At 45.9% G+C, this 25,430-nt stretch overlaps 1 protein-coding gene across 2 annotated transcripts; it reads right to left on the bottom strand.

Annotated features, from left to right (window-relative positions):
• Positions 1 to 150: 150 nt before the first annotated feature.
• On the bottom strand, positions 151 to 24,552 carry LOC121538142 (MMS19 nucleotide excision repair protein homolog). Of its 2 annotated transcripts, XM_041846126.2 has the most exons (31): positions 24,435 to 24,552; positions 23,895 to 23,943; positions 23,680 to 23,780; positions 23,495 to 23,580; positions 23,275 to 23,349; positions 23,079 to 23,148; positions 21,386 to 21,514; positions 13,876 to 13,937; positions 13,531 to 13,617; positions 13,238 to 13,312; positions 13,061 to 13,138; positions 12,787 to 12,925; positions 11,492 to 11,646; positions 11,114 to 11,183; positions 10,000 to 10,125; positions 9,682 to 9,763; positions 9,304 to 9,401; positions 9,017 to 9,178; positions 8,366 to 8,521; positions 8,014 to 8,107; positions 7,682 to 7,784; positions 7,426 to 7,503; positions 7,086 to 7,212; positions 6,888 to 6,994; positions 6,579 to 6,635; positions 6,238 to 6,424; positions 6,026 to 6,108; positions 3,175 to 3,339; positions 1,314 to 1,373; positions 1,077 to 1,177; positions 151 to 851 (listed from the first exon to the last, which is right to left on the bottom strand). In XM_041846126.2, exons 1-31 carry the CDS (start codon positions 24,523 to 24,525, stop codon positions 821 to 823), a joined length of 3,084 nt encoding a protein of 1,027 aa, XP_041702060.2. In that variant the 5' UTR covers positions 24,526 to 24,552; the 3' UTR covers positions 151 to 820. The 2 variants fall into 2 exon arrangements, with proteins under 2 accessions (XP_041702060.2, XP_041701901.2); XM_041845967.2 differs by having other exon boundaries at positions 23,495 to 23,780.
• Positions 24,553 to 25,430: the final 878 nt, after the last annotated feature.

The raw sequence follows: 25,430 nt of genomic DNA, 5'->3' as shown, positions 1-25,430 counted from the left end.
AATGACTGACTACTGTGACATGACCAATAGGAGCTGTGCTCCACTATAACATTGCGTTTGATATTAGCTTGTATTGTTTAATATTTGATAAAGAATTGTTTTTGGAAACTTCATCCAGCTTCTTTGAGATCTTGTTGATTAAGGCACTCATTCATTTACAAAAATGGTTTTATTGACGGCTTAAGTTAGACATTTAAATATTGTCCACATATCTTCAGCATAGGTTTTTGTGAGGTTCAAAGTTAGTTAGCCTAGTGAAATTAAATGTGCAGCCAACCATGTGCCAGCTGCATCAATCCTTCCAATACTGAATACAATGTTGACTCTTCATAATGGCATCTTCACAAGCGATGTTAAACACATTAATATTGTCCTCAATATGGTTAGATAGTCAATTACGTAAAATGTACTTAAATCAGTGGCTCTCGTACAACTGGCAGGGTGAGGTCAAATGATAGACTTGCAACTCGTGACTTCAAGGCATAATATTGTAAATAGAAATGGTTCTCTCTGTGCCAAGCTTGTTTCAGTGCAGCTCCGAGTCCTTCCATGGAGAGGATGGTTGGCTGTCACTTATAGGTCCACGCCACCATGCAGTGTTGGTCAGCTTAACACCTCTCATATTTGTCAGGGTAGAAGCAGTGCAAAAAAATGGAAGTGTAAAATGTCATGTAAAAGGTGAAGTGCTGTGGGGTGGTGGTGAGATGTCCCAGACTCCAAGGGCAAAACTAGGGTCCCAAGCCTGGACCCAGAGCCTCTTCCTCAGGAGCAGGCGGTCTCTGTCCCCTCCCACGCCCAGTCAGGGATGGGGGGGCCAAACTCACCTTCCCCCTGGACTCCCCAGTAGGAACCTTAACATGAGGAGAGACGTATTGTAATGAAAACCAGAGGAAAACTTCCATTGATACATGGAGAGAAATTCAAGGCCTGTTTTCTTAATCATGTTAGGCTTTCGTGTTATATTGGACTTCCTGCCTATGTTAGAAATGGAACAGGATTCACCAATGTTACATCATCAACAGATTGACCCTAACCCTTATAGTTGTGAGAATGTTTGAGAAAATCTGATGCCTCACCATTCATTCCGTGCCACCACTGCCTCGCTCCTCACCATCCTCTTGAGGTCGTCCAAGGGGGCAGCCAGGGCACGCAGCACCCTCGCACGGAAGGGCATGATCTGCCAGAGGAAGGGTGGGTTTGTTTATGACCAGAGTTCATATGAATCGGTTGTTATAGCCAATCGCAAACACTTGTTAAAGTCCCATCTGTGTGGCCAGTCAGGTTGTTCTGTGCAGTGCAGGCCAGAGTCTTACCTCATGTTCTGGAAAGCGGGAGAGGGCATGGATACAGCGCAGAGAGGCTATCCGCACTTTCTGTGAGGAAGAGGAGAGAAAGACCTCAGACAGACAAAAAATAAAAACATTTCTTCATGAATGAAGATAAGTGTTTTGGCACTGTGTATGTGGAACGGGGACAATGGTACTCAAGGTCACCTTGGTCATGTTGCAGCTACAATACTGAGTAGTCCAGATTTCAGTTGCACTCTGGGGCTTATGACATTAATTACATTTCAGGTTAAAGACTGCACTGGTACAGTTGAGCAGCATTTAACTTGCAGATGTATTGTGGGTTATAGTGATAGTGGGTTCGATTCCCGGGACCACCCACATGTAAAATGTATGCACACATGACTGTACGTCGCTTTGGATAAGAGTGTCTACTATATGGCATATTATTATATTATTGAACGCTCGCAGGGACACTGCTGAATCATCAATCTCTGGCACATTAAGAATGAGATACACGGTCTGTGGGACAAGATGCCCAACTATTGTCACAGAGAGAACACATCTCTGCTTGATGCTCACATTTTTTGACTCCTATCTATTTAGCTTTCTCAAATACAAATGTCCTACTGGCATATGTCACGTTTATAATGGTAGTGTGTGTGTTTGTCTGCCTGCTGTTGGTTGGCAGTATGTCATAACATACACTATATATACAAAAGTATGTGGACACCCCTTCAAATTAGTGGATTCGGCTATGTCAGCCACACCCGTTGCTGACAGCTGTATAAAATTGAGCACACAGCCATGCAATCTCCATAGTGAAACATTGGCAGTAGAATGGCCTTACTGAAGAGCTCAGTGACTTTCAACGTGGCACCGTCATAGGATGCCACCTTTGCAACAAGTAAGTTGGTCAAATTTCTTCCCTGCTAGAGCTGCCTCGGTCAACTGTAAGTGCTGTTATTGTGAAGTGGAAAAATCTAGGAGCAACAATGGCTCAGCCATGAAGTGGTAGGCCACACAAGCTCACAGAACGGGACCGCCGAGTTCTGAAGCGCGTAAAGATATTCTGTCCTCGGTTGCAACACTCACTACCGAGTTCCAAACTGCCTCTGGAAGCAACATCAGCACAAGAACAGTTAGTCGGGAGCTTCATGAAATGGGTTTCCATGGCCGAGCAGCCGCTCACAAGCCTAAGATCACCATGCACAATGCCAAGCGTCGGCTGGAGTGGTGTAAAGCTTTCCGCCATTGGACTCTGGAGCAGTGTAAACACGTTCTCTGGAGTTATGAATCACGCTTCACCATCTGGCAGTCTGACGGACAAATCTGGGTTTGGCGGATGCCAGGAGAATGCTACCTGCCCCAATGCATAGTGCCAACTGTAAAGTTTGGTGGATGAGGAATAATGGTCTGGGGCAGTTTGTCATGGTTCGGGCTAGGCCCCTTAGTTTCAGTGAAGGGAAATCTTAACACTACAGCATACAATGACATTCTAGACGATTCTGTGCTTCCAACTTTGTGAAAGGCCCTTTCCTGTTTCAGCATGACAATGCCCCCGTGCACAAAGCAAGGTCCATACAGAAATGGTTTGTCGAGATCGGTGTGGAAGAACACCTCTGGGATGAATTGGAACTCCGACTGCGAGCCAGGCCTAATCGCCCCAACATCAACGCCTGACCTCACTAATGCTCTTGTGGCTGAATGGAAGCAAGTACCTGCAGAAATGTTCCACCATCTAGTGGAAAGCCTTCCCAGAAGAGTGGAGGCTGTTATAGCAGCAAAGGGGGGGTACCAACTCCATATTAATGCCCATGATTTTGGAATGAGATGTTCGGCGAGCAGGTGTCCACATACTTTGTGTCACGTAGTGTATGATACGTACCATAGCAGGGCTAGTGGTGAGGGTGAGGGTACGCCCCACTAGCGCCTCCAGCTGAGTGATCAGGGCTGAGGGGGGGTCCATGAGGACAGGTTGCAGGCAGGACAGGGTGGACAGCTGCACCCCTTGGTCTGGACAGGACAGGGCCTCTAGCAGGAGGGGCAGGAGCTGACCAAACAGTGGAGAATATGAAGGGAGGACATCACCACAAGATATCCTTAAGATACAGTGCCTTCGGAAAGTATTCACACCCCTTGACTTTTTCTACATTTTGTTGTGTTCTAAAGTGGGACTAACATGGATTTAAGTCATGTTTTTGTCAATTATGTATTTATTTTTTACCCATCTACCAATAGGTGCCCTTCTTTGTGAGGCATTGGAAAACTTCCCTGGTCTTTATTTATTTATTTAATTAAACACACACCACGACAAGAGAGACACCACTACATAAAGAGAGACCTAAAACAACAATATAGCATGGCAGCAACACATAACACAGCATGGTAGCAATACGACATGGGGCGGCAGGTAGCTTAGTGGTTAAGAGCGTTGTGCCAGTAACCGAAAGGTCACTGGTTCTAATCCCTGAGCCGACTAGGTGAAAAATCTGTCTGTGCCCTTGAGCAAGGCACTTAACCCTAATTGCTCCGGTAAGTCGCTCTGGATAAGAGCGTCTGCTAAATGACTAATTATTATTATTATTATAATAACAACATGGCAGCAGCAAAAAACAGAGTACAAACATTATTGGGCACAGACAACAGCACTAATGGCAAGAAGGTAGAGACAACAATACATCACGCGAAGCAGCCACAACTGTCAGTAAGAGTGTCCATGATTGAGTCTTTGAATGAAGAGATGGAGATAAAACTGTCCAGTTTGAGTGTTTTTTGCAGCTCGTTCCAGTCGCTAGCTGCAGCGAACTGAAAAGAGGAGCGACCCAGGGATGTGCTTTGGGGACCTTTAACAGAATGGCCTAAGAGGGTTTTATAAATGAGCATAAACCATTGGGTCTTGCGACGGGTATACAGAGATGACCAGTTTACAGAGGAGTATAGAGTGCAGTGATGTGTCCTATAAGGAACATTGGTGGCAAATCTGATGGCCGAATGATAAAGAACATCTAGCCGCTCGAGAGCACTCTTACCTGCCGATCTATAAATTACATCTCTGTAATCTAGGATGGTCATCTGAATCAGGGTTAGTTTGGCAGCTGGGGTGAAAGAGGAATGATTACGATAGAGGAAACCAACTCTAGATTTAACCTTAGCCTGCAGCTTTGATCTGTGCTGAGAGAAGGACAGTGTACCGTCTAGCCATACTCCCAAGTACTTGTATGAAGTGACTACCTCAAGCTCTAAACCCTCAGAGGTAGTAATCACACTGGTGGGGAGAGGTGCATTCTTCTTACCAAACCACATGACCTTTGTTTTGAAGGTGTTCAGAACAAGGTTAAGGGCAGAGAAAGCTTGTTGGACAGTAAGAAAGCTTTGATATAGAGCGTTTAACACAAAATCCAGGGAAGGGCCAGCTGAGTATAAGACTGTATCATCTGCATATAAATGGATTAGAGAGCTTCCTACTGCCTGAGCTATGTTGTTGATGTAAATTGAGAAGAGCGTGGGGCCTAGGATCGAGCCTTGGGGTACTGCCTTGGTGACAGGCAGTGGCTGAGACAGCAGATGTTCTGACTTTATACACTGCACTCTTTGAGAGAGGTAGTTAAGCAAACCAGGCCAAAGACCCCTCAGAGACACCAATACTCCTTAACCGGCCCACAAGAATGGAATGGTCTACAGTATCAAAGCTTTGGCCAAGTCAATAAAAATAGCAGCACAACATTGCTTAGAATCAAGGGCAATGGTGACATCATTTAGGACCTTTAAGGTTGCAGTGACACATCCATAACCTGAGCGGAAACCAGATTGCATACCAGAGAGAATACTATAGACATCAAGAAAGCCAGTCAGTTGATTATTGACTTTGTGGTTAAATCTGTGTTTGAAATGCACTGCTCGACTGAGGGACCTTACAGATAATTGTATGTGTGGGTTACAGAGATGGGGTAGTCATTCAAAAATCATGTTAACCCATATTGTTGCACACAGAGTCCATGCAACTTATTATGGGAGTTGTTAAGCAAATCTTTATTTCTGAACGTATGGCTTGCCATAACAAAGGGGTTGAATTCTTATTGACAATTCTACAAACAAAATTCCACTTTGACATTATGGGGTGTAGATCAGTGACACAAATCTAAATGTAATCCAGTTTAAATTCAGGCTGTAACACAACAAAATGTGGAAAAAGTCAAGGGGTGTGAATACTTTCTGAAGGCACTGTAACAGTACTATAGTGGGATATAATGCTCAACACAGAAGTATAAAATAAGAATTATAAACTGGGTGGTTCGAGCCCTGAATGCTGATTGGCTGAAAGCCGTGGTATATCAGACATTATAAACTGGGTGGTTTGAGTCCTGAATGCTGATTGGCTGAAAGCCATGGTATATCAGACCGTATACCACGGGTATGACAAAACATTAATTTTTACTGTTCTAATTACGTTGGTAACCAGTTTATAATAGCAATAAGGCACCTCGGGGGTTTGCGGTATATGGCCAATATACCACGGCTAAGGGCTGTATCCAGGCACTTTACGTTGCGTCGTGCCTAAGAGAACAGCCCTTAGCCGTGGTATATTGGCCATATTCCACACCCCTTTCAGATATGTGTTTTACATTTCAGATTTAAAGAACATATTAATGGAAGAAATACATATTTCCTAGTTGTTCCTGTTTTTGCTCCCCTGTCTGGCACTTATCTATACGGTTTCACTGGTCCTCTCTACTTACCGCTGGTAGCTCAGTGAGCTGGACCTGTCTGGGTAGGTGGTTCACTATGTGAGACAGTGCCTTCAGGTAGCCAGACTTCTTCTCTGCAGAGGTAGAGAAGGAAGGGAAAGTTAAGAATTGGTACAATGAACAGGACTCTCACAAACTGGTTAACACGTTTCACCATGGGGCCTGTATCTGTGGTGCATTGAGAATGTGTCCCTCTTCAGTACCTTGGGCTGCGGAATTGAAGCCCTGGACCAGCTTGGCCGAGTTCTCGGCGAAGAAGCGCTGGCGGTACATGATGCGTACGTCGGCGTGGCAACCGCGGTTGAGGACGTCCGGCGAGTCGCTCATCAAGAGAGAGAATCCATCGGCCGCTAACGAACCCAGCTCTGAGTCACTGAGCAGGGAGAAGAGCTGAAACAGACATAGGATTATTGCCGTGTGTGTTTTGATTGGTTACGGAGGTAGAGATATGTTTCTAGGGGAGAAGAGAGACAGAACAATTAACAAACCACAGACTGTCTGTGTGCCTGTGTGTCCGAGGACAAAGAGGACTCCTGTCTTTTACCTTGTCAGTCAGGGCTGTGGACAGAGGGTGGTAGCGGAGAAGGAGAGCCTTGGCCACCTAAAGACAAGAAAGCCATTCACAACTTTATGAATGAATGGACAGAACACCACAACAATGTACAATAGGCAAGTCACCATTCACCCTAAAGGGGAGGGGGTCGTAGGAGATCCCTAGTCTAGACACAGAGGGGGTTGTAGTGTGGGGAGTTCGGTAGGCTAAGTATGGGCTAAGGGGAATAGGGAAATAATAGAAACTAGTGTGAATGGATAAAATACTGCCATGTGAGTAGCAATGTAAACAGGGTCTAACCCAGAGCAGCAGAGTGAACGCCTGCGTTCGGACCGAGGAGGACGCACATTCTAGCTCAGTGGAGATCCTCTTTAACATTCTGTCTATCAGAGAGTCCAGGGCTTCTCCTGTAGACACACACAAGATTAATATACCATCTCACCAACATTCATTTGACCAATTCTCATTCAGATAAAAGGACAGGACTGGAGGACTCACCTGCAGGCCTCTTGTTGACCAGCCCAGCGTAGCACTTGGCGGCTGAGGTGTAGGAAAGGGGATGGTCACAGGTACAGCTCAACTCCTCTAGTTCCAACAGTAGCCTATCCATCTGTGGAACCTCCACCTGTCCAGGACACACGGTCAGTCAGTCTATGATAACAGGCTAAATTAAGCCATTAAATGTCAGGATATCTTAACAAGAATGCAACATACGAGTATCCAGTTTAACGCAACAAACGGGTATCCATTGTATGAACATTTTAACGGTACAAACACGGTTACAAAGACGTCATTTTGAGGCCTTGTGATGAGTAGCAGAGACGTAGGGCGTTCTTACACTCCGTGGCAGCGAGCACACACAGCCCATGAGCAGACACACCAGCTGGGACTGGCTCCAGGAGTCACCTGCCTGCTTCTGGAGGACAAGGTCAAAGGACAATGTCACTCAACACATTCAGCATCACAGATACAACGCTCTATTTATTCCCAGTATGCATCCTGTCCCTTGAGCGTCCTCAGTAGTAGGTATAAGTGTGTTTTGATAAAGGAGATGGCTCAGTGATAGCTGGATGTCTTTAGCATTGAACTCTGACCTTGAGGAGCTGGATCTGGGAGGGAAAGGCGTTCTCTGGCAGGAAGGACACATCACCGTCCAGGAAGAGGGACACCGCCCGTGAGGCTGTTTGGCCAGCCAGTCTGGTGACAGTGCAGTGGTTAGTAGGGTTGAAAAATTCCGGGAAGTTTCCATAAATTCCCTGGTTTTCCAGAAATCCTGGTTGGAAAGTTCCTGGAATTTTACAACTCTAGCGGTTAGCACCAAGCCAACATATTTACATATAACATAATACATGTGCTGTCATCAATTATGTATGTGTGTGTGTCTCTCGTCTGACTGGGTGGCTGGCTCTCAGTGATGCCAACTCACTGGGACTGTAGTCGGGCACAGGTGGTGCTGATGACAGGTACCATGACTGATAGGACAGACTCCTCCATTAAGGGACTCTGATGGTCTGAGGACCCTTCACATACGAAACGGAGCAGAAAAAAACGTCATTCAAAAAGAGTACTTTATCTAGACCTATCCGACATGAGGATGTGGAGGAGTTTTGCCTTTAGTTTGCATAGGTTTACCATAACACACAAACTCATTCTCAGAACAGCTCTCCATTGAACCAGGATTCCTTATCTCAAGGGACTTCCTGGTTCAATAAAGGCTACATTAACATTACAATGTGTTGCACAGGCTTGACGGCATTAGTTGGTTAGAATATTCTCACCCTGCAAAGCTGCCTGCAAGGCCAGTCCGAGCAGGCGCGGAATTATGATGTCATGGAAGACGCGGCCGGTCTCTTCAGTGTCCTGGGCATGCTCTGCTATCCTCTGCAGACTGTGGCACACAGAGATCACCTCCTCCAATGAGAACGAGCCAGTGCCTGTTTGGAGCCAGATTACATCTTCATTGTCATCATCATCAGAGTCTACTTATACAAAAGGGGCAATATGCAGAAATCACTCCGCCATTTCCTGGTTGCTTGAATTCTAATAATTCAAGCAATGTGTAGTGTAGAGAACCATTGTACCATCTAAACTGCTGGGAATATATATTTTCAATAACCACAAAAATCGTAATTTCAGCTGTTTGAATCTAGTGTACAAAAACGAAAGTTAAAGACAAAAACGAAACTTAAGAACGGGAAGCACAGAAATAGTGCACATAGAACAGATCTGCCGCTTCTTAGACTTGCTTTCAATGAGAATAACATATCTATAACTCACATTTCTATGTGAATTTGGTCAGGTCGCCCAACAAGTTACATATTGACGCTTTAACATAGAGCGATAGGGGAGTTTACCTATACAATGAAAGACAGATATTTAGAAGGGTCTACCTATACAGAGACAGAAGAGTCTGTGGTAGTGACACATACCAGTGTGTGAGGTGGTGAGGACCTGTAGCAGGACAGGTGTGCTCTCCTGAACCACACTGGGCCGGGACGACACCGCAGCCAGCGCCGTCAAACACCGCTGACGCACGGCCTGCTGGGAATGTTCCTGGGACGGCATGGCGCTATCACCTTGTGCCATGGATTCTGGGAACAGGCGAGGAAAGGGTTCAGTAACCCTCCTCTGGTTAGAATGATGTCATTGAAGAAACGTAATGATAGAGAAGACCTTTGTTTACATTATTTAGTTTTGACCTTTGACCCTAACCCACCTGAGAAGATCTCTCCCTTCAGCCGTGGAACCATCTTAGAGATGAAGGCTGCAGGGTGCAGACGAGCCAGAGCCCCTGCACACTCAACCACAGCCAGGCTGGACAGACAGAGAGAAGTACCAAACCCGTGTGTTCATTGATTGATTAGGTACCACAGGTTGTGTTTACACAGGCAGCCTAATTCTGATGTGTTTTTTTCCCCACTAACTGGTCTTTTGACCAATCACATCAGATCTTTTCACATCAGATCCTTTTCAGAGCTTATCTGATTGGTCAAAATACCAACTGGTGAAAAAAAGATCATAAGTGGGCTGCCTGTGTAAATGTGGCCACAAACTTCTGATTGCCCTCCCAGAACAACTGAAAACAGGTACTAACCTGACTTTAGCATCTTCCTCCTCCAGGATGAGCCTGGTGAGGTGGTCAACGGCCAGCTCCACATCTGACTCTAACAGCAGGACTAGGAGAGAGGTGGTAGAGGTCAACCTACACGTCTCAGCATAGTAAGGGGAGATGTAGCACAAACTGAATGGCCAATTAAATGTATTCTCTACCCCACAATAACAGGATAGCACAAGCCAAACGGCATGTGGACAAAAACTTCAATTCAATCCTGTGTAGCAGTGAGATGAGCTCAAAAGGTCTCAGATGTGTATAGCGTGGTCAGGTATATGCTAAAGAGGTCAGGAGTCTCACCTGTCTGTTGGCTCAGGGCAGTGAGCACACGCAGTGATGTGATCTGGAGGCCAGCACTGCTCTCAGACAGAGCAGAGAACACTATACTGCAAAGGGACTGCCTGAAGTCCAACAGAACACTCTCATCTGGCGGGAGGAGAGAGAAGGAAGGAGGGAGTAATGGAGAGGGGGAGAGGGGGAGACAGACACAAAGACAGTAGGGGAAGGAGAGAGGGAGGAAGAGAGAAAAGGGAGAGAGGGAGGGGTGTGAGAGTGAAAGTGTGACATGTGGGAAAAGGTTAATAGATCAATTCACATCGCCACATATCACACAAACCAGGAGGGAAATAGCCGAGTATAACAGGAGATGTGAAATAACTATTTCATGAGAGACTGAGTTATTGTACAGTAGAAATGGCTGGATATTCTCATCATTCCTAAAGCATGATTTGTGATTAAAACTGGTATTATTATGCTTGGGCAAGTTCTAACGGCGTTCCGCTTCAAATACTCTTTCAAATGGAGCCCTGAAATCAAGCATCGTAAATCACTTGTTTAGCTGCAGAGGCAGAAAATGTTGGATGAAATGAAAGGAGGAACAGGGGACATTAAACCTCTAAAAGTCTAAGCTGTTGGGGGGGACATATTTAACCCACAAAACTACCTCCATACTTCCATTCGTTTGTATGGGTTACCTTCAGACGAGTCCTGTGACACTTGTGGGTGTCGTAAAGCAAAAGGAAGAAAACCATAGTGTTTGTGCGAGTCTCCCCTTTCCATAATGGGGTCATACAAAAGGCCATTGGTTACAGACAGAAATGTGCACATCAGCGTTACTGACTTTAGACGAGTCCCGTGTCGTGGGGTTCGTAGAGAAAAACAGAGAACATCATCGTCACATACGTTTTCATGGGCTAACAAACACCGCTGTAGCTCGGCCACCTTCCACCGCAGATACGGAAGGCCGACATCGGCGGATGCGGTGGATTGAGACGCAGCCCATGCAAAAAAACGGATAACTGAAGGATTTTGATGGGGATTTTTAAAAAATGTTACTTAGATTGACGTACGGGTGCGTCAATAGACTCTTAACGAACGCGGCAAAGAGTAGGACAATAATGAACGTTACACTTACCCTCCTCAGATGACTTCACAGGCTGGACGAAGCCATGTAACACCTCCAGTAGGGTGCGCCGCTGAGCACACTACACAGGGGAGGACACAGACATATGAAAGATTTCACTGATAACACATGCGCCCGTAGGAACCAAGATAGAACCAAGATACTTATAACAGGCTGGGCTGTTTACATATCCTGTGGCAGTATTGGGTCAACAAAAGGCCATAACTTACAATGCAATAACACTGTGGTTTTGTCTGAGGGAAACCAGCAAAACGCACAGACAGTAAGAAAGCTGCCTTGCGGAACTGACTCAAATCATTACCAACAGTCAAGAATGTGTGACGAGCGTCAACACTGACGGTAATGGAGCGACTGGCTGGTGTGACTCACTTGTGTTCGGCTGTTGTACTGTTCTATGAGCGACGGCATGACGGCGGCTGCAACTCTGTGGCTCGCCCTGTAGGAGGCGGTAGAGGTGGCCTGCAGCAGCTTGGCACTGGGCCACACCAGCTTTAGATCCGGCTCACACAGGTGGTGCTGACAGTCTATTAAAAACACAGCCCAATGGGTTGGCACATTAGCGATGGTGTGTGTGTATCAGGACACTGTGCTGGATTATATGAAGTGTGTATACCTAAATCTATCTGGATGTAAATAATGCGTGGTGAGTTGAAGGTGGAAGGTCGTGAGTAAGCATCGAGTGCAGACAGGTAGCAATGAGCCAGAGATGTATTGGCTATCGCTCGCTATCAACTGTAGCCAAGCTGCCTCTGTGGAGGTGTCATCCCCACCTCTCTCTCTCTCCTCCCCCCCCACCTCTCTCTCCTCCCCCCACCTCTCTCTCTCTCCTCCCCCCACCTCTCTCTCACTCCTCCCCCCACCTCTCTCTCTCTCTCTCGCTCCTCCCCCCACCTCTCTCTCTCGCTCCTCCCCCCACCTCTCTCTTTCCCTCTCTCTCTCTCGCTCCTCCCCCCACCTCTCTCTCTCCTCCCCCCACCTCTCTCTCTCCTCCCCCACCTCTCACTCCTCCCCCCACCTCTCACTCCTCCCCCACCTCTCACTCTCTCTCTCTCGCTCCTCCCCCACCTCTCTCTCGCTCCTCCCCCACCTCCCCCTCTCTCCTCCCCCACCTCTCTCTCTCTCTCTCCTCCCCCACCTCTCTCTCTTGCTCCTCCCCCCACCTCTCGCTCGCTCCTCCCCCCACCTCTCTCTCACTCCTCCCCCCCACCTCTCTCTCTCTCACTCCTCCCCCCACCTCTCTCTCTCTCTCTCTCCTCCCCCCACCTCTCTCTCTCTCTCTCTCGCTCCTCCCCCACCTCTCTCTCTCTCTCGCTCCTCCCCCCACCTCTCTCTCTCATCTCCCCCACCATTCTCTCGCTCTCATCTCCCACCTCTCTCTTTCTCTCTCCCCGCCACCGCTCTCATCTCCCGCCACCGCTCTCATCTCCCCACCGCTCTCTCTACCGCTCTCCCCCCATCTCCCCCCAACCTCTCTCATCTCCCCCCAACCTCTCTCTCTCTCCTACTGTGGTAAGCCCTGAGGGGGAAAACTGCGAAGTCCGTCTCCCTCTCACACATTTCCAAACACACTGACCCCACACACCGCTACACAATAACAGAATAGACAAACACCTTCGACATTAGTTATCTCCCGTTCCCAGAACCAGATCTATTTGAGGGGTTACCTTTGAGGACCAGGTCCAGGAAGACATTGAGGGAGTCTTCAGAGTCAGAGTTGAGGACGGAGCGGGAGAGGCAGGCTGTCAGGGCACCGAGGGCAGCAAGACCAGCGGACTCCACCCTCTCACTGGCTGTCTGAAACACCTGCACAGGGATGGAGGTCAATCAAACTCTCCATTCAGACTATCAAGATGCCTCATGTACTGTTCGAGACACTTTTACACAATTCTAATAGTCATTTTCTATGTTGCCAGCCCCTCAGGTTCCATTGAAACGTACCTCCCTGCGCAGCGAGGCCCAAAGGCCTGGTAGGAATTCGGCTAGCTCTTTATGTTCATACACAGAAGCACAGGCTGTCTGCAACATGAGGATGAAATACAGCCCATTAAGACATGAATGCCATTTACTGTACATATAAACCATAAAGGTGACCTAAGATGACCAACGTGGTCTTACCAGGGTCTGCAGAGAGTCCACCTTGGCACTCTGCACATCTGAGTCCAGCTTCTCAATAATCAGCGGCAGCAGGAACTGTTGAAGCGAGACAATCAACAAATCATGACTACACGCACCCAAACTCTTTCACTTTCTGTCTCTCACAAACATACAACAATACACAAAGACTATATCTGATGTCCTTTAATGTTCTATAAAGGCTATGCATTGTGTAGTCTCGCTTGCCAGACACGGCAGATGTGGGAAGAGACTATGCATTGTGTATAGTGCGCAGTACAGTACATCTTCCCCACCTCTGCAAAGCGTGGTGTTCCAGTGAGCACGGCCCTCAGGGCCAGGATCAGCTCTTCCTGGGTGATGCCATGGGGGTCATTGGGCGGCTAGGTGGGGACACACACAGAGACAGTCATGGATGTCAACCATATCAAATCACAAAAAACTGTAATAACACAAGCTGTCTGTCAAAGTGTTCTGACTCGGGGCTTAACCATTTCCTATATTCCTCTGCCAGATGGTGGTCAGTGTCACATGGCTCAGGTATCAGAGCACACAGGACAGAGAGTCACATACGCATTGCCTCCTGCGTAGGTTCATCTGGCTGGTCTAAGTCCACAGCAGCTGCACAAACAAACACTTACAGGGCTGAAGTCTATGGGGAAATAGCAGGATGTAACTTCAAACAGCTCCTCTGTGAATTTACCTGAATAAAGAAACACAGACAGGATATTACCGTCTCCGGATTGAGGAATCATTAAATAATACATGATAATAATGCATGTACTAAATCTCAACCCAACTACTGGAATGCATAAAACAGGGCTTAAACCTGTCCTCGGTGTGTGTGTGTGTGCAGGGCTCCAGATTAACTCTTTCCACTGGTACAACTAACATTTTCAGTTGTTGGCACCAGCCCACCAAAATGTTGTTGCGGCTTGGGCTGTGGAGGTCACGAAATTTCGTCAGCCAGTGATTGTCAAGCTAATAACTGTCGGTCTCATGGTAATTGACCGTTAATTAACATAAAAACATTTAGCATCTCCTGGCTTCCACATATAACCTACAAGCCACTGATGCAGACCTTTGGAACATCTACATTTTAAAAAGTCTAATAAATCCATGTAATATAGCCTACACCTTCACAATAAATCTATTATTTATTTTAGACAGTTCTAAATAAGCATGATATGAAGAAAATGTAGTCTATTTCAGAAGAACAGAATAGCATATTCTGAGTTGTCCTTATGTTAGGTCCTGATCTGGCTATGTAAATGGCTGTGGGCTACACTAGTTCATTTAGCAGACAAGATTTGCTTAGAATTCCGTGGCATTGTTTTATAGTATGAAGAATACAATTGAACAAAGCTGAATAAAATAGAAAGGATATTTTCTACAAACGATCTGAGGGAGTGCGCACACGCGGCTATTCTGTATTGAGCGGTTAACAAAGAAATAGGTATTCCTATATGCTTAATTTAGAGTTATTAATGTAACTTTAGTTGTTCTACAAACGTTGGGCTATACGTTTTGATGATTTTAAAAATATCTTGAAAGGCATGAGCTCTGCTTTGTTTTTTTGCGCAGGCTGTACACAATACATCAGTCAATCATTCACAATTTGACAAGCACTTGACAATGCCTAGAATTTCACGGCGACATCCCCTTTGTGTGGCCGTAATGCACCCTAAAAAAATCCATGCCTTTTGCGGCCAGTGGCGGTTGTGCGCTTCTCCCTAAGTGCTGCGCGCTCCATCACGTGATCGGGTCTTTCTCACAGGCTACAAGTGAGGACAGACTCATCAGGGACACAACTGCGCGTGTCCTTATCCAATTCCGAGGAGCATATTGAAGATATTAGAAGAACTGTCCACATTTACTTTTCGTCAGCCAACAATATGAGTAGGCCTAATGAACAGCAAAAGCACTAGCCTATGTCAATCTACAATGGCGCCTGAGTGGATGGCTGCCGTTTTACGGGCTCCTAACCAACTGCGCTATTTTGTTAGTTTTTTTGCGTTGTTTGTAACTTATTTTGTATATAATGTTGCTGCTACCGTCTCTTATGACCGAAAATAGCTTCTGGATATCAGAATAGCGATTACTCACCTCGAACTGGACAAATATTTTTTCTTTAACGAGTCCGACACAAAGGATATACTGCTTTCTCGAGACCAGGCCCAAATCCCCGTAATTTGGGTGAAGAAAAGACGGAGAAAAAGGGGCCGGAGGTCGGGCTGCCTTCTGAGAATTCGTAGACGAGTGAGTGAACCTCCACTACCATCCGTACTATTAGCCAACGTGCAATCATTGGAAAATAAAATGGATGATCTACGATTAAGACTATCCTACCAACGGGACATTAAAAACTGTAATATCTTCTGTTTCACCGAGTTGTGGCTGAACGACGACACGGATAATATAGAGCTGGCTGGGTTTTCCATGCATCGGCAGGACAGAGCAGCTACGTCTGGTAAGACGAGGGGCGGGGGTGTGTGTCTATTTGTCAATAACAGCTGGTGCGCGATGTCTAATATTAAAAGAAGTCTTGAGGTAGAGTACCTCATGATAAGCTGTAGACCACACTATCTACCAAGAGAGTTCTCATCTATATTATTCGTAGCCGTCTGTTTACCGCCACAAACCGATACTGGCACTAAGACCGCACTCAACGAGCTGTATAAGGTTATAAGCAAACAAGAAAATGCTCATCCAGAAGCAACGCGCCAGAGGAATAAAAACTCTAGACTACCTTTACTCCACACAAAGGGACGCATACAAAGCTCTCCCTCGCCTTCCATTTGGTAAATCTGACCATCATTTATCCTCCTGATTCCTGCTTACAAGCTAAAGCTAAAGCAGGAAGTACCAGTGACTCGCTGAATATGGAAGTGGTCAGATGACGCGGATGCTATGCTACAGGACTGTTTTTCTAGGACAGACTGGAATATGTTCCGGGATTCATCCAATGGCATTGAGGAGTATACCACCACAGTCACCAGCTTCATCAATAAGTGCATCGAGGTCATCCCCTCAGTGACCGTACGTACATATCCCAACCAGAACCCATGGATTACAGGCAACATCCGCACCGAACTAAAGGCTAGAGCTGCCACTTTCAAGGAGCGGGACACTAATCCGGACGCTTATAAGAAATCCCGCTACGCCCTCAGACAAACCATCAAGCAGGCAAAGCATCAATACAGGACTAAGATTGAATCCTACTACACCGGCTTTGATGCTCGTCGGATGTGGCAGGGCTTGCAAACTATTACGGACTACAAAGGGAAACCCAGCCGCGAGCTGCCCAGTGACGCGAGCCTACCAGACGAGCTAAATGCCTTTTATGCTCGTTTCGAGGCAAGCAACACTGAAGCATGCATGAGAGCACCAGCTGTTCTGGACGACTGTGTGATCACGTTTTCTGTAGCCGATGTGAGGAAGACCTTTAAACAGGTCAACATTCACAAAGCTGCGGGGCCAGATGGATTACCAGGACGAGTACTCAAAGCATGCGCGGACCAACTGGCAAGTGTCTTCACTGACATTTTCAACCTCTCGCTGACTGAGTCTGTAATATCTACATGTTTAAAGCAGACCACCATAGTCCCTGTGCCCAAGGAAGCGTAGGTAACCTGCCTAAATGATTACCACCCCGTAGCAGTCACGTCGGTAGCCATGAAGTGCTTTGAAAGGCTGGTCATGGCTCATATCAACACCATCATCCCGGAAACCCTAGACCAACTCCAATTCGCATACCGCCCCAACAGATCCACAGATGACAATCTCGATCACACTCCACACTGCCCTTTCCCACCTGGACAAAAGGCACACCTATGTGAGAATGCTGTTCATTGACTACAGCTCAGCGTTCAACACCATAGTGCCCACAAAGCTCATCACTAAGCTAAGGACCCTGGGATCTAAACACCTCCCTCTGCAACTGGATCCTGGACTTCCTGATGGGCCACCCGCAGGTGGTAAGGGTAGGCAACAACACATCTGCCACTCTGATCCTCAACACTGGGGTCCCTCAGGGGTGCATACTTAGTCCCCTCCTGTACTCCCTGTTCACCCACGACTGCGTGGCCAAACATGACTCCAACACCATCATTCCTTCCAGTTCTCTGCTGCAAATGACTGGAACGAACTGCAAAAATCTCTGAAGCTGGAGACATTTATCTCCCTCACTAACTTTAAGCATCAGTTGTCAGAGCAGCTTACCGATCACTGCACCTGTACACAGCCCATCTGTAATTAGCCCACCCAACTCCCTCATCCCCATATTGTTATTTACATTGTTATTTATTTTGCTCATTTACACCCCAGTATCTCTATTTGCACATCATCTTCTGCACATCTATCACTCCAGTGTTAATACTAAATTGTAATTATTTTGCACTATGGCCTATTTATTGCCTTACCTCCATAACTTACTACATTTGCACACACTGTATATAGATTTTCTACTGTGTTATTGACTGTACGTTTTGTTTATTCCATATGTAACTCTGTGTTGTTGTTGTTTTTAATCGCACTGCTTTGCTTTATCTTGGCCAGGTCGCAGTTGTAAATGAGAATTTGTTCTCAACTGGCTTACCTGGTTAAATAAAGGTTAAATGAAAAACGTAATAAAAATACAAGTTTGCTGACGACAACAGTGGTAGGCCTGATCACCGACAACGATGAGACAGCCTATAGGGAGGAGGTCAGAGACCTGGCCGTGTGGTGCCAGGACTACAACCTCTCCCTCAATATGAGCAAGACAATGGAGCTGATCGTGGACTACAGGAAAATTGCGGACAGAACACGCCCCCATTAACATCAACAGGGCTGTAGTGGAGCGGGTCGAGAGTTTCAAGTTCCTTGGTGTCCACATCACCAACAAACTATCATGGTCCAAACACACCAAGACAGTCGTGAAGAGGGCACGACAACACCTTTCCCCCCTCAGGAGACTGAAAAGATTTGGTATGGGTCCCCAGATCCTCAAAAAGTTCTACAGCTGCACCATCAAGAGCATCCTGACCGGTTGCATCACCGCCTGGTATGGCAACTGCTCGGCATCTGACCGTAAGGCGCTACAGAGGGTAGTGCATACGGCCCAGTACATCACTGGGGCCAAGCTTCCTGCCATCCAGGACCTATATACTAGGCGGTGTCAGAGGAAGGCCCAAAGAATTGTCAATGACTCCAGTCACCCAAGTCATAGACTGTTCTCTCTGCTACCGCACGGCAAGCAGTACTGGAGCGCCAAGTCTAGGACCAAAAGGCTCCTTAACAGCTTCTACCCCCAAGCCATAAGACTGCTGAACAATTAATCAAATGATCACACAGACTATTTACATTGACCCCCCCCCCCCCTTGTTTTTACACTGCTGCTACTCGCTGTTTATTATCTATGCAGTCACTTTACCCCTACCTACATGTACAAATTACCTTGACTAACCTGTACCCCCGCACATTGACTTGGTACCGGTACCCCCTGTATATAGCCTCGTTATTGTTATTTGATTGTGTAAAATTTTTTTATTAATTAATTTTGTAAATATTTCCTTAACTCTATTTCTTGAACTTCATTGTTGGTTAAGGGCTTGTAAGTAAGCATTTCACGGTAAGGTCTACACCTGTTGTATTCGGCGCATGTGACAAATAAATTGTGATTTGATTTGATCCCTCATAGTACAAAGGTCGACCTATTCTACTCTGTGCGAGAAATAACTATTCCAAACATCGTCTGGGACAGTTGTGGGATGCGATAGATCCCAAATTAATACAGCCACTAGCATCAAACAACTTTTTTTAAGCAATGAGGCTGACGCAACAGATCAGAACGTTTAGCTTAAAATGTTGATAAACTATTAGACTATTTCTTCACATTATAAGTGCAGCAATGCGCACATGGTAGTAGGCTATAAGCCCAAAGGTTCCATTAGCGGAAAACACCATTATCAAAAGTGACCGCAAATGCAATTATGCATGTAATGCTTTTATTATAAAGGTGCATTTTTATGGTTAAAATTATCTTCCCTAAACTTGAAACTCACGTGCTGCTTATGTATGTCAGTTAGGCTCTACACCCATTTACATTTTACATTTTAGTCATTTAGCAGACGCTCTTATCCAGAGCGACTTACAGTTAGTGAGTGCATACATTTGTTTTTTTTCATACTGGCCCCCTGTGGGAATCGAACCCACAACCCTGGCGTTGCAAGCGCCATGCTCTACCAACTGAGCTACACCCCTTGTAAAGCGGATGAATGTGCTTAATTTTAAGAAGTTATTTGCCCACTTTAGTTGTGATACAAACCTTATTAAACATATAGGCCTATGGGCTATGCTACATGAGGTGTGCAACTATGATTCGAAAAAGTCGCAAGAAAAGGCATTGTTTCTTATGCTGGGCATCATTCACAAGTGATAATATATAATTCACAAGTGATAGGCTAATATTGTCACCCATCAGACTATTCTTGATTTAATCTTGTCTTTACATATACTAAATAATATATGTGTGAAATTTGTTTTGATTTATTATGGACCAATATTATGCCCCTGTATCGAAACAGGGTTAGCGGGAAAAAATACATGTCATCTATGCATTTAAATAGCGAATGGAGGACGCTTTTCCACGTGGTTTATTTTCATGCCAGCCAGGTAGGCTATACTCCTGTTCTAAATATAAGCAATGTGCTTAATATTAGGAAAGTTGAGAAAAATATATAGTAGGCCTAGCCTATAGAAAGCTGATCCTCCTATTTTTAGTAGAGGCCATCACTCTGTTTTCTCGCACAATTGCATAGCCTATAGAAATGTTGCGCAACATGAGCTCTCATGAAGTGTTCGATTAGATTTTCGAAAACATTTGCATTGATGTCAGAGTGATTAGAGGGACAATAGAGTGCTGAGTACCAGGCAGTTAGCAAGTTTGGTAGGCTACTAATGACCAGCAGCAGCATCAGAGCTTGGAGAAGCCTAATTACCGTGACTAAACGGTCACGTGCAATTTGACTGCCTTCATGACTCGTGACCGCCAGTGTGGCGGTAATACGGTCACTGCAACAGCCCTAGTTGCGGCGTCACGCAATAGAAAAAAAACGCGCAATCATCTTATGAAATCATTCACAGTGCTACTGAGATGGTATGCTTCAAGACATACGTTTCATCTAACATGTCCAAGCAGAAATGCATGAACAAGATGTTTTGATGTGCAACCTAAACCAGTGACTGTCATGAATTTTGTTCCATATGGCTAGCTCTCAGGAGAGCTGTTCTCAATAATGACATGCAGGTTTTTCCATGCCTCTGCGCATCCTAATCTCTCTGCAATTTACAGATACACTTTCATTACCGGAGAACGAGACACTGGCAGTTTAAACAACAGGAGCAGCACACGCGAGACTACACCAAGTTTTTTTTAGTCATTTAGCAGACGCTCTTATCCAGAGCGACTTACAGGAGCAATTAGGGTTAAGTGCCTTCCTTAAGGGCACATTGACAGATTTTTCACCTAGCCGGCTCGGGGATTAGAACCAGCAACCTTTCGGTTAGTGGCACAACGCTCTTACCCACTAAGCTACCTGCCGCCCCGGTAGTTCCGAAACGTGATTAGTCTCTGCCCATCTGTCACACACCACAGACTAAACCAGCAGAACCCAATGCTTCATTTCGAGCAACAGGACATGATAACAAAAAAAGTCAAGCGTTCATATCATGCCCTGACACCTTGTTGCTATTGTTACCTGACACCGTGTTGCTATTGTTACCTGACACTGTTGTTACCTGACACTGTTGCTGTTGTTACCTGACACAGTGTTGCGTTTTGGTCACCTGTGTGCCGCACACTTTTAGAGGGAAAATGACAATGCCTCAAGAGGGCAATGGGTATTTTTTCCCTGCTTGTCATCATAGCACATTTTCCTAAGACACAGCTGATCAATTTCCTCAAGCAATGTCATTTCCCTGTTCCTTATTGAATACAACCTGCCTTTACCTCATTACTGAGGAAGCAACTGAATTAAGATGGATGTGTTACAAGTTCACTCAATGCCCAGTAAACCTGTGCAACACTGAAAAACATGACAACACAACTAAAAGGTACATAAAACACGTTTGTAAAGTTTGGAATAACAATGTTTGTGTGTGTGTTCTCACCCAGATCATAGCCTCCATGGAGGATTTTTCTAGCGATCTGGAAGGCCAGGAGAAGATTACGTGGGTCCCTCTCCCCATCCACTGACTGGACAAACCCAAAGACAAAGTCTGCACCCAGGCCCTTCAGCTCTACGGGATGGGAAAAGTGGGAAATCAATTTAACAACATGCAGATAAGCAACATACAGATCATGCCGATTATTTCAAAGCTATTCAGTCTCAATGTTGACCACTCTCGACAAGGATCTCTACAATCCGCTGATTTCTCCATGATAGCTACCACTCTACCTCAGTGATTTCTCCATGATAGCTACCACTCTACCTCAGTGATTTCTCCATGATAGCTACCACTCTACCTCAGTGATTTCTCCATGATAGCTACCACTCTACCTCAGTGATTTCTCCATGATAGCTACCACTCTACCTCAGTGATTTCTCCATGATAGCTACCACTCTACCTCAGTGATTTCTCCATGATAGCTACCACTCTACCTCAGTGATTTCTCCATGATAGCTACCACTCTACCTCAGTGATTTCTCCATGATAGCTACCACTCTACCTCAGTGATTTCTCCATGATAGCTACCACTCTACCTCAGTGATTTCTCCATGATAGCTACCACTCTACCTCAGTGATTTCTCCATGATAGCTACCACTCTACCTCAGTGATTTCTCCATGATAGCTACCACTCTACCTCAGTGATTTCTCCATGATAGCTACCACTCTACCTCAGTGATTTCTCCATGATAGCTACCACTCTACCTCAGTGATTTCTCCATGATAGCTACCACTCTACCTCAGTGATTTCTCCATGATAGCTACCACTCTACCTCAGTGATTTCTCCATGATAGCTACCACTCTACCTCAGTGATTTCTCCATGATAGCTACCACTCTACCTCAGTGATTTCTCCATGATAGCTACCACTCTACCTCAGTGATTTCTCCATGATAGCTACCACTCTACCTCAGTGATTTCTCCATGATAGCTACCACTCTACCTCAGTGATTTCTCCATGATAGCTACCACTCTACCTCAGTGATTTCTCCATGATAGCTACCACTCTACCTCAGTGATTTCTCCATGATAGCTACCACTCTACCTCAGTGATTTCTCCATGATAGCTACCACTCTACCTCAGTGATTTCTCCATGATAGCTACCACTCTACCTCAGTGATTTCTCCATGATAGCTACCACTCTACCTCAGTGATTTCTCCATGATAGCTACCACTCTACCTCAGTGATTTCTCCATGATAGCTACCACTCTACCTCAGTGATTTCTCCATGATAGCTACCACTCTACCTCAGTGATTTCTCCATGATAGCTACCACTCTACCTCAGTGATTTCTCCATGATAGCTACCACTCTACCTCAGTGATTTCTCCATGATAGCTACCACTCTACCTCAGTGATTTCTCCATGATAGCTACCACTCTACCTCAGTGATTTCTCCATGATAGCTACCACTCTACCTCAGTGATTTCTCCATGATAGCTACCACTCTACCTCAGTGATTTCTCCATGATAGCTACCACTCTACCTCAGTGATTTCTCCATGATAGCTACCACTCTACCTCAGTGATTTCTCCATGATAGCTACCACTCTACCTCAGTGATTTCTCCATGATAGCTACCACTCTACCTCAGTGATTTCTCCATGATAGCTACCACTCTACCTCAGCTCTTACCTGACTCTCTGGATTCCATAAACTGGATGAGAATGTTGTAAACACATGACCGCTCCGCCAGCATCAGGGACTGTAGTGACACAGAAAGCAGATAAACAGGGTGAGGGTGTTGCAGTATAATAAGCATATAGGCCCCCTCTGTATGCTAATTATTTAGGAGAGTTGACACTTGACAGGGCAGGTTGGATGTGCTCACCTGCACATGAACGTCCTGGAAGAGTGATTTCAGAATGGACACTGCAGACCCAGGCGGCAACACTGAACATTTTGTCTGAGAGGGTATTTCAAGATGTTGGTGAGGATTAGGCAAGATATACTGTATCTGTCTGTCAGTTCAATATTCGCATTTCTATCTAATATTCACGTCCAATTTAACATGCTAGAACATGACAGAGGCTACTAAGCTTGAGACTTACCAGCGCTTTCAACCCCTGTAAGACATGTGGTGTGATGACATAGTGGTCCTTCAGTCTGTTCTCATAAAACACTATAAGGACTTCCACTGAGGACAAAACACATAAGAGAAGATAATCAATATCCATGGACAGGCCATATAGCACCCACAAAGCAAACGACAAAGATGTCTTATAGTGTGGTTTACCTTCTCTCTCTGTAAGGTCTCCATGGCGCTCCTGTAGGACATTGGAGAGGAGCTGGACACCACGGGCTCGGGTCTGGGGTTGGGAGCTGGCCAGATGCAAGCTGCACAGAGACAAAGTGGTCAGCTTGTTAGTGGAGGCTGGAACTGCATGACATTGAAGTTGATGACATTGATGGCGAATGGGACAATAATGATGAATGTAACTTAAACATTACCCCAATGCTTCAACCAACTGTAGTATTGTAAACTGTCCAGCCTTGAGTCCTAATAAAAGGAAAATTCATTTATTTAGCCAGAGGAAAGTGGTCAATGAGTAGGATATATAATGCAGACACTTTTAAGGGCCGGGGAAGTAGGTCCAGAGTCTAATGTCAAAGACAGTATACTTCGTGCTTAATATGTTGTGAAAGACCCTTTTCACAGCAGGCTAGTTAGAAAGTTAGCAAGCAGCATGCAGGTTGTGGCCAAGAACATATGTTAATTCGCTTGACTTCAAAGATATTGATTGCCACTTTGTATACGTTGATAGCTACTGAACAGGCTGTTGTTGTCAGTTTTTGTAGCATGCAGTTAAACCAGTGTCGGGTTGAACACAGAAAGTAACGTTAAGAGTTTTGATGGCCTGCTGCTAGCTAGCATGCTAGCCAGATGTCATGCTGGGCCACCAGTCACGCGCGATTTCTGTATCTTTCATTGACGTTCATCTCAAAAACCATATCAGAGAGAAAGGTGGCTGAAATACGTTTTGCAGCTACCTGTTGCGGTGTCTGCGGCCTTGCTGTCCTGTTGTCCCGAAACGAATTCTTCTACCAAGCCCACTAGCAAAGCACTATCCGCAGCCATCATGAACAGCCTTGGTTCAACCAGTCAAACTGAAATGAGCATGCGTGGAAAGTTCTTGCGGTTACCCTGAGAACAGCGTCACAAAAAACGTCAAGGTACTAACCAAAAAATACATAATCTGTTTGTTGTGCATGGCTATGTGCATATTCTAAAGAGAACTTTGTATGTTGGAAATGTTATATTTCTATTTATCATTTGACCAATCATCTGCAAAAAATATCAAGTTAGTTTCAGCATGGTTGAGGGGGGGGGGGTAGAAGGATTACTTTATCCTATCCCAGGTATTCCTTAAAGAGGTGGGGTTTCAAGTGTCTCCGGAAGGTGGTGAGTGACTCCGCTGTCCTGGCGTCGTGAGGGAGCTTGTTCCACCATTGGGGTGCCAGAGCAGCGAACAGTTTTGACTGGGCTGGTGCGGGAACTGTGCTTCCGCAGAGGTAGGGGGGCCAGCAGGCCAGAGGTGGATGAACGCAATGCCCTTGTTTGGGTGTAGGGACTGATCAGAGCCTGAAGGTACGGAGGTGCCGTTCCCCTCACAGCTCCGTAGGCAAGCACCATGGTCTTGTAGCAGATGCGAGCTTCAACTGGAAGCCAGTGGAGTGTGCGGAGGAGCGGGGTGACGTGAGAGAACTTGGGAAGGTTGAACACCAGACGGGCTGCGGCATTCTGGATGAGTTGTAGGGGTTTAATGGCACAGGCAGGGAGCCCAGCCAACAGCGAGTTGCAGTAATCCAGACGGGAGATGACAAGTGCCTGGATTAGGACCTGTGCCGCTTCCTGTGTAAGGCAGGGTCGTACTCTCCGAAAGTTGTAGAGCATGAACCTACAGGATCGGGTCACCGCCTTGATGTTAGCGGAGAACGACAGGGTGTTGTCCAGGGTCACGCCAAGGCTCTTCACACTCTGGGAGG

This window comes from Coregonus clupeaformis, chromosome 1, assembly GCF_020615455.1.
Source record: "Coregonus clupeaformis isolate EN_2021a chromosome 1, ASM2061545v1, whole genome shotgun sequence".
Lineage (NCBI taxonomy): Eukaryota > Metazoa > Chordata > Actinopteri > Salmoniformes > Salmonidae > Coregonus > Coregonus clupeaformis.
This window is presented reverse-complemented; position numbering and strand designations above follow the sequence as displayed.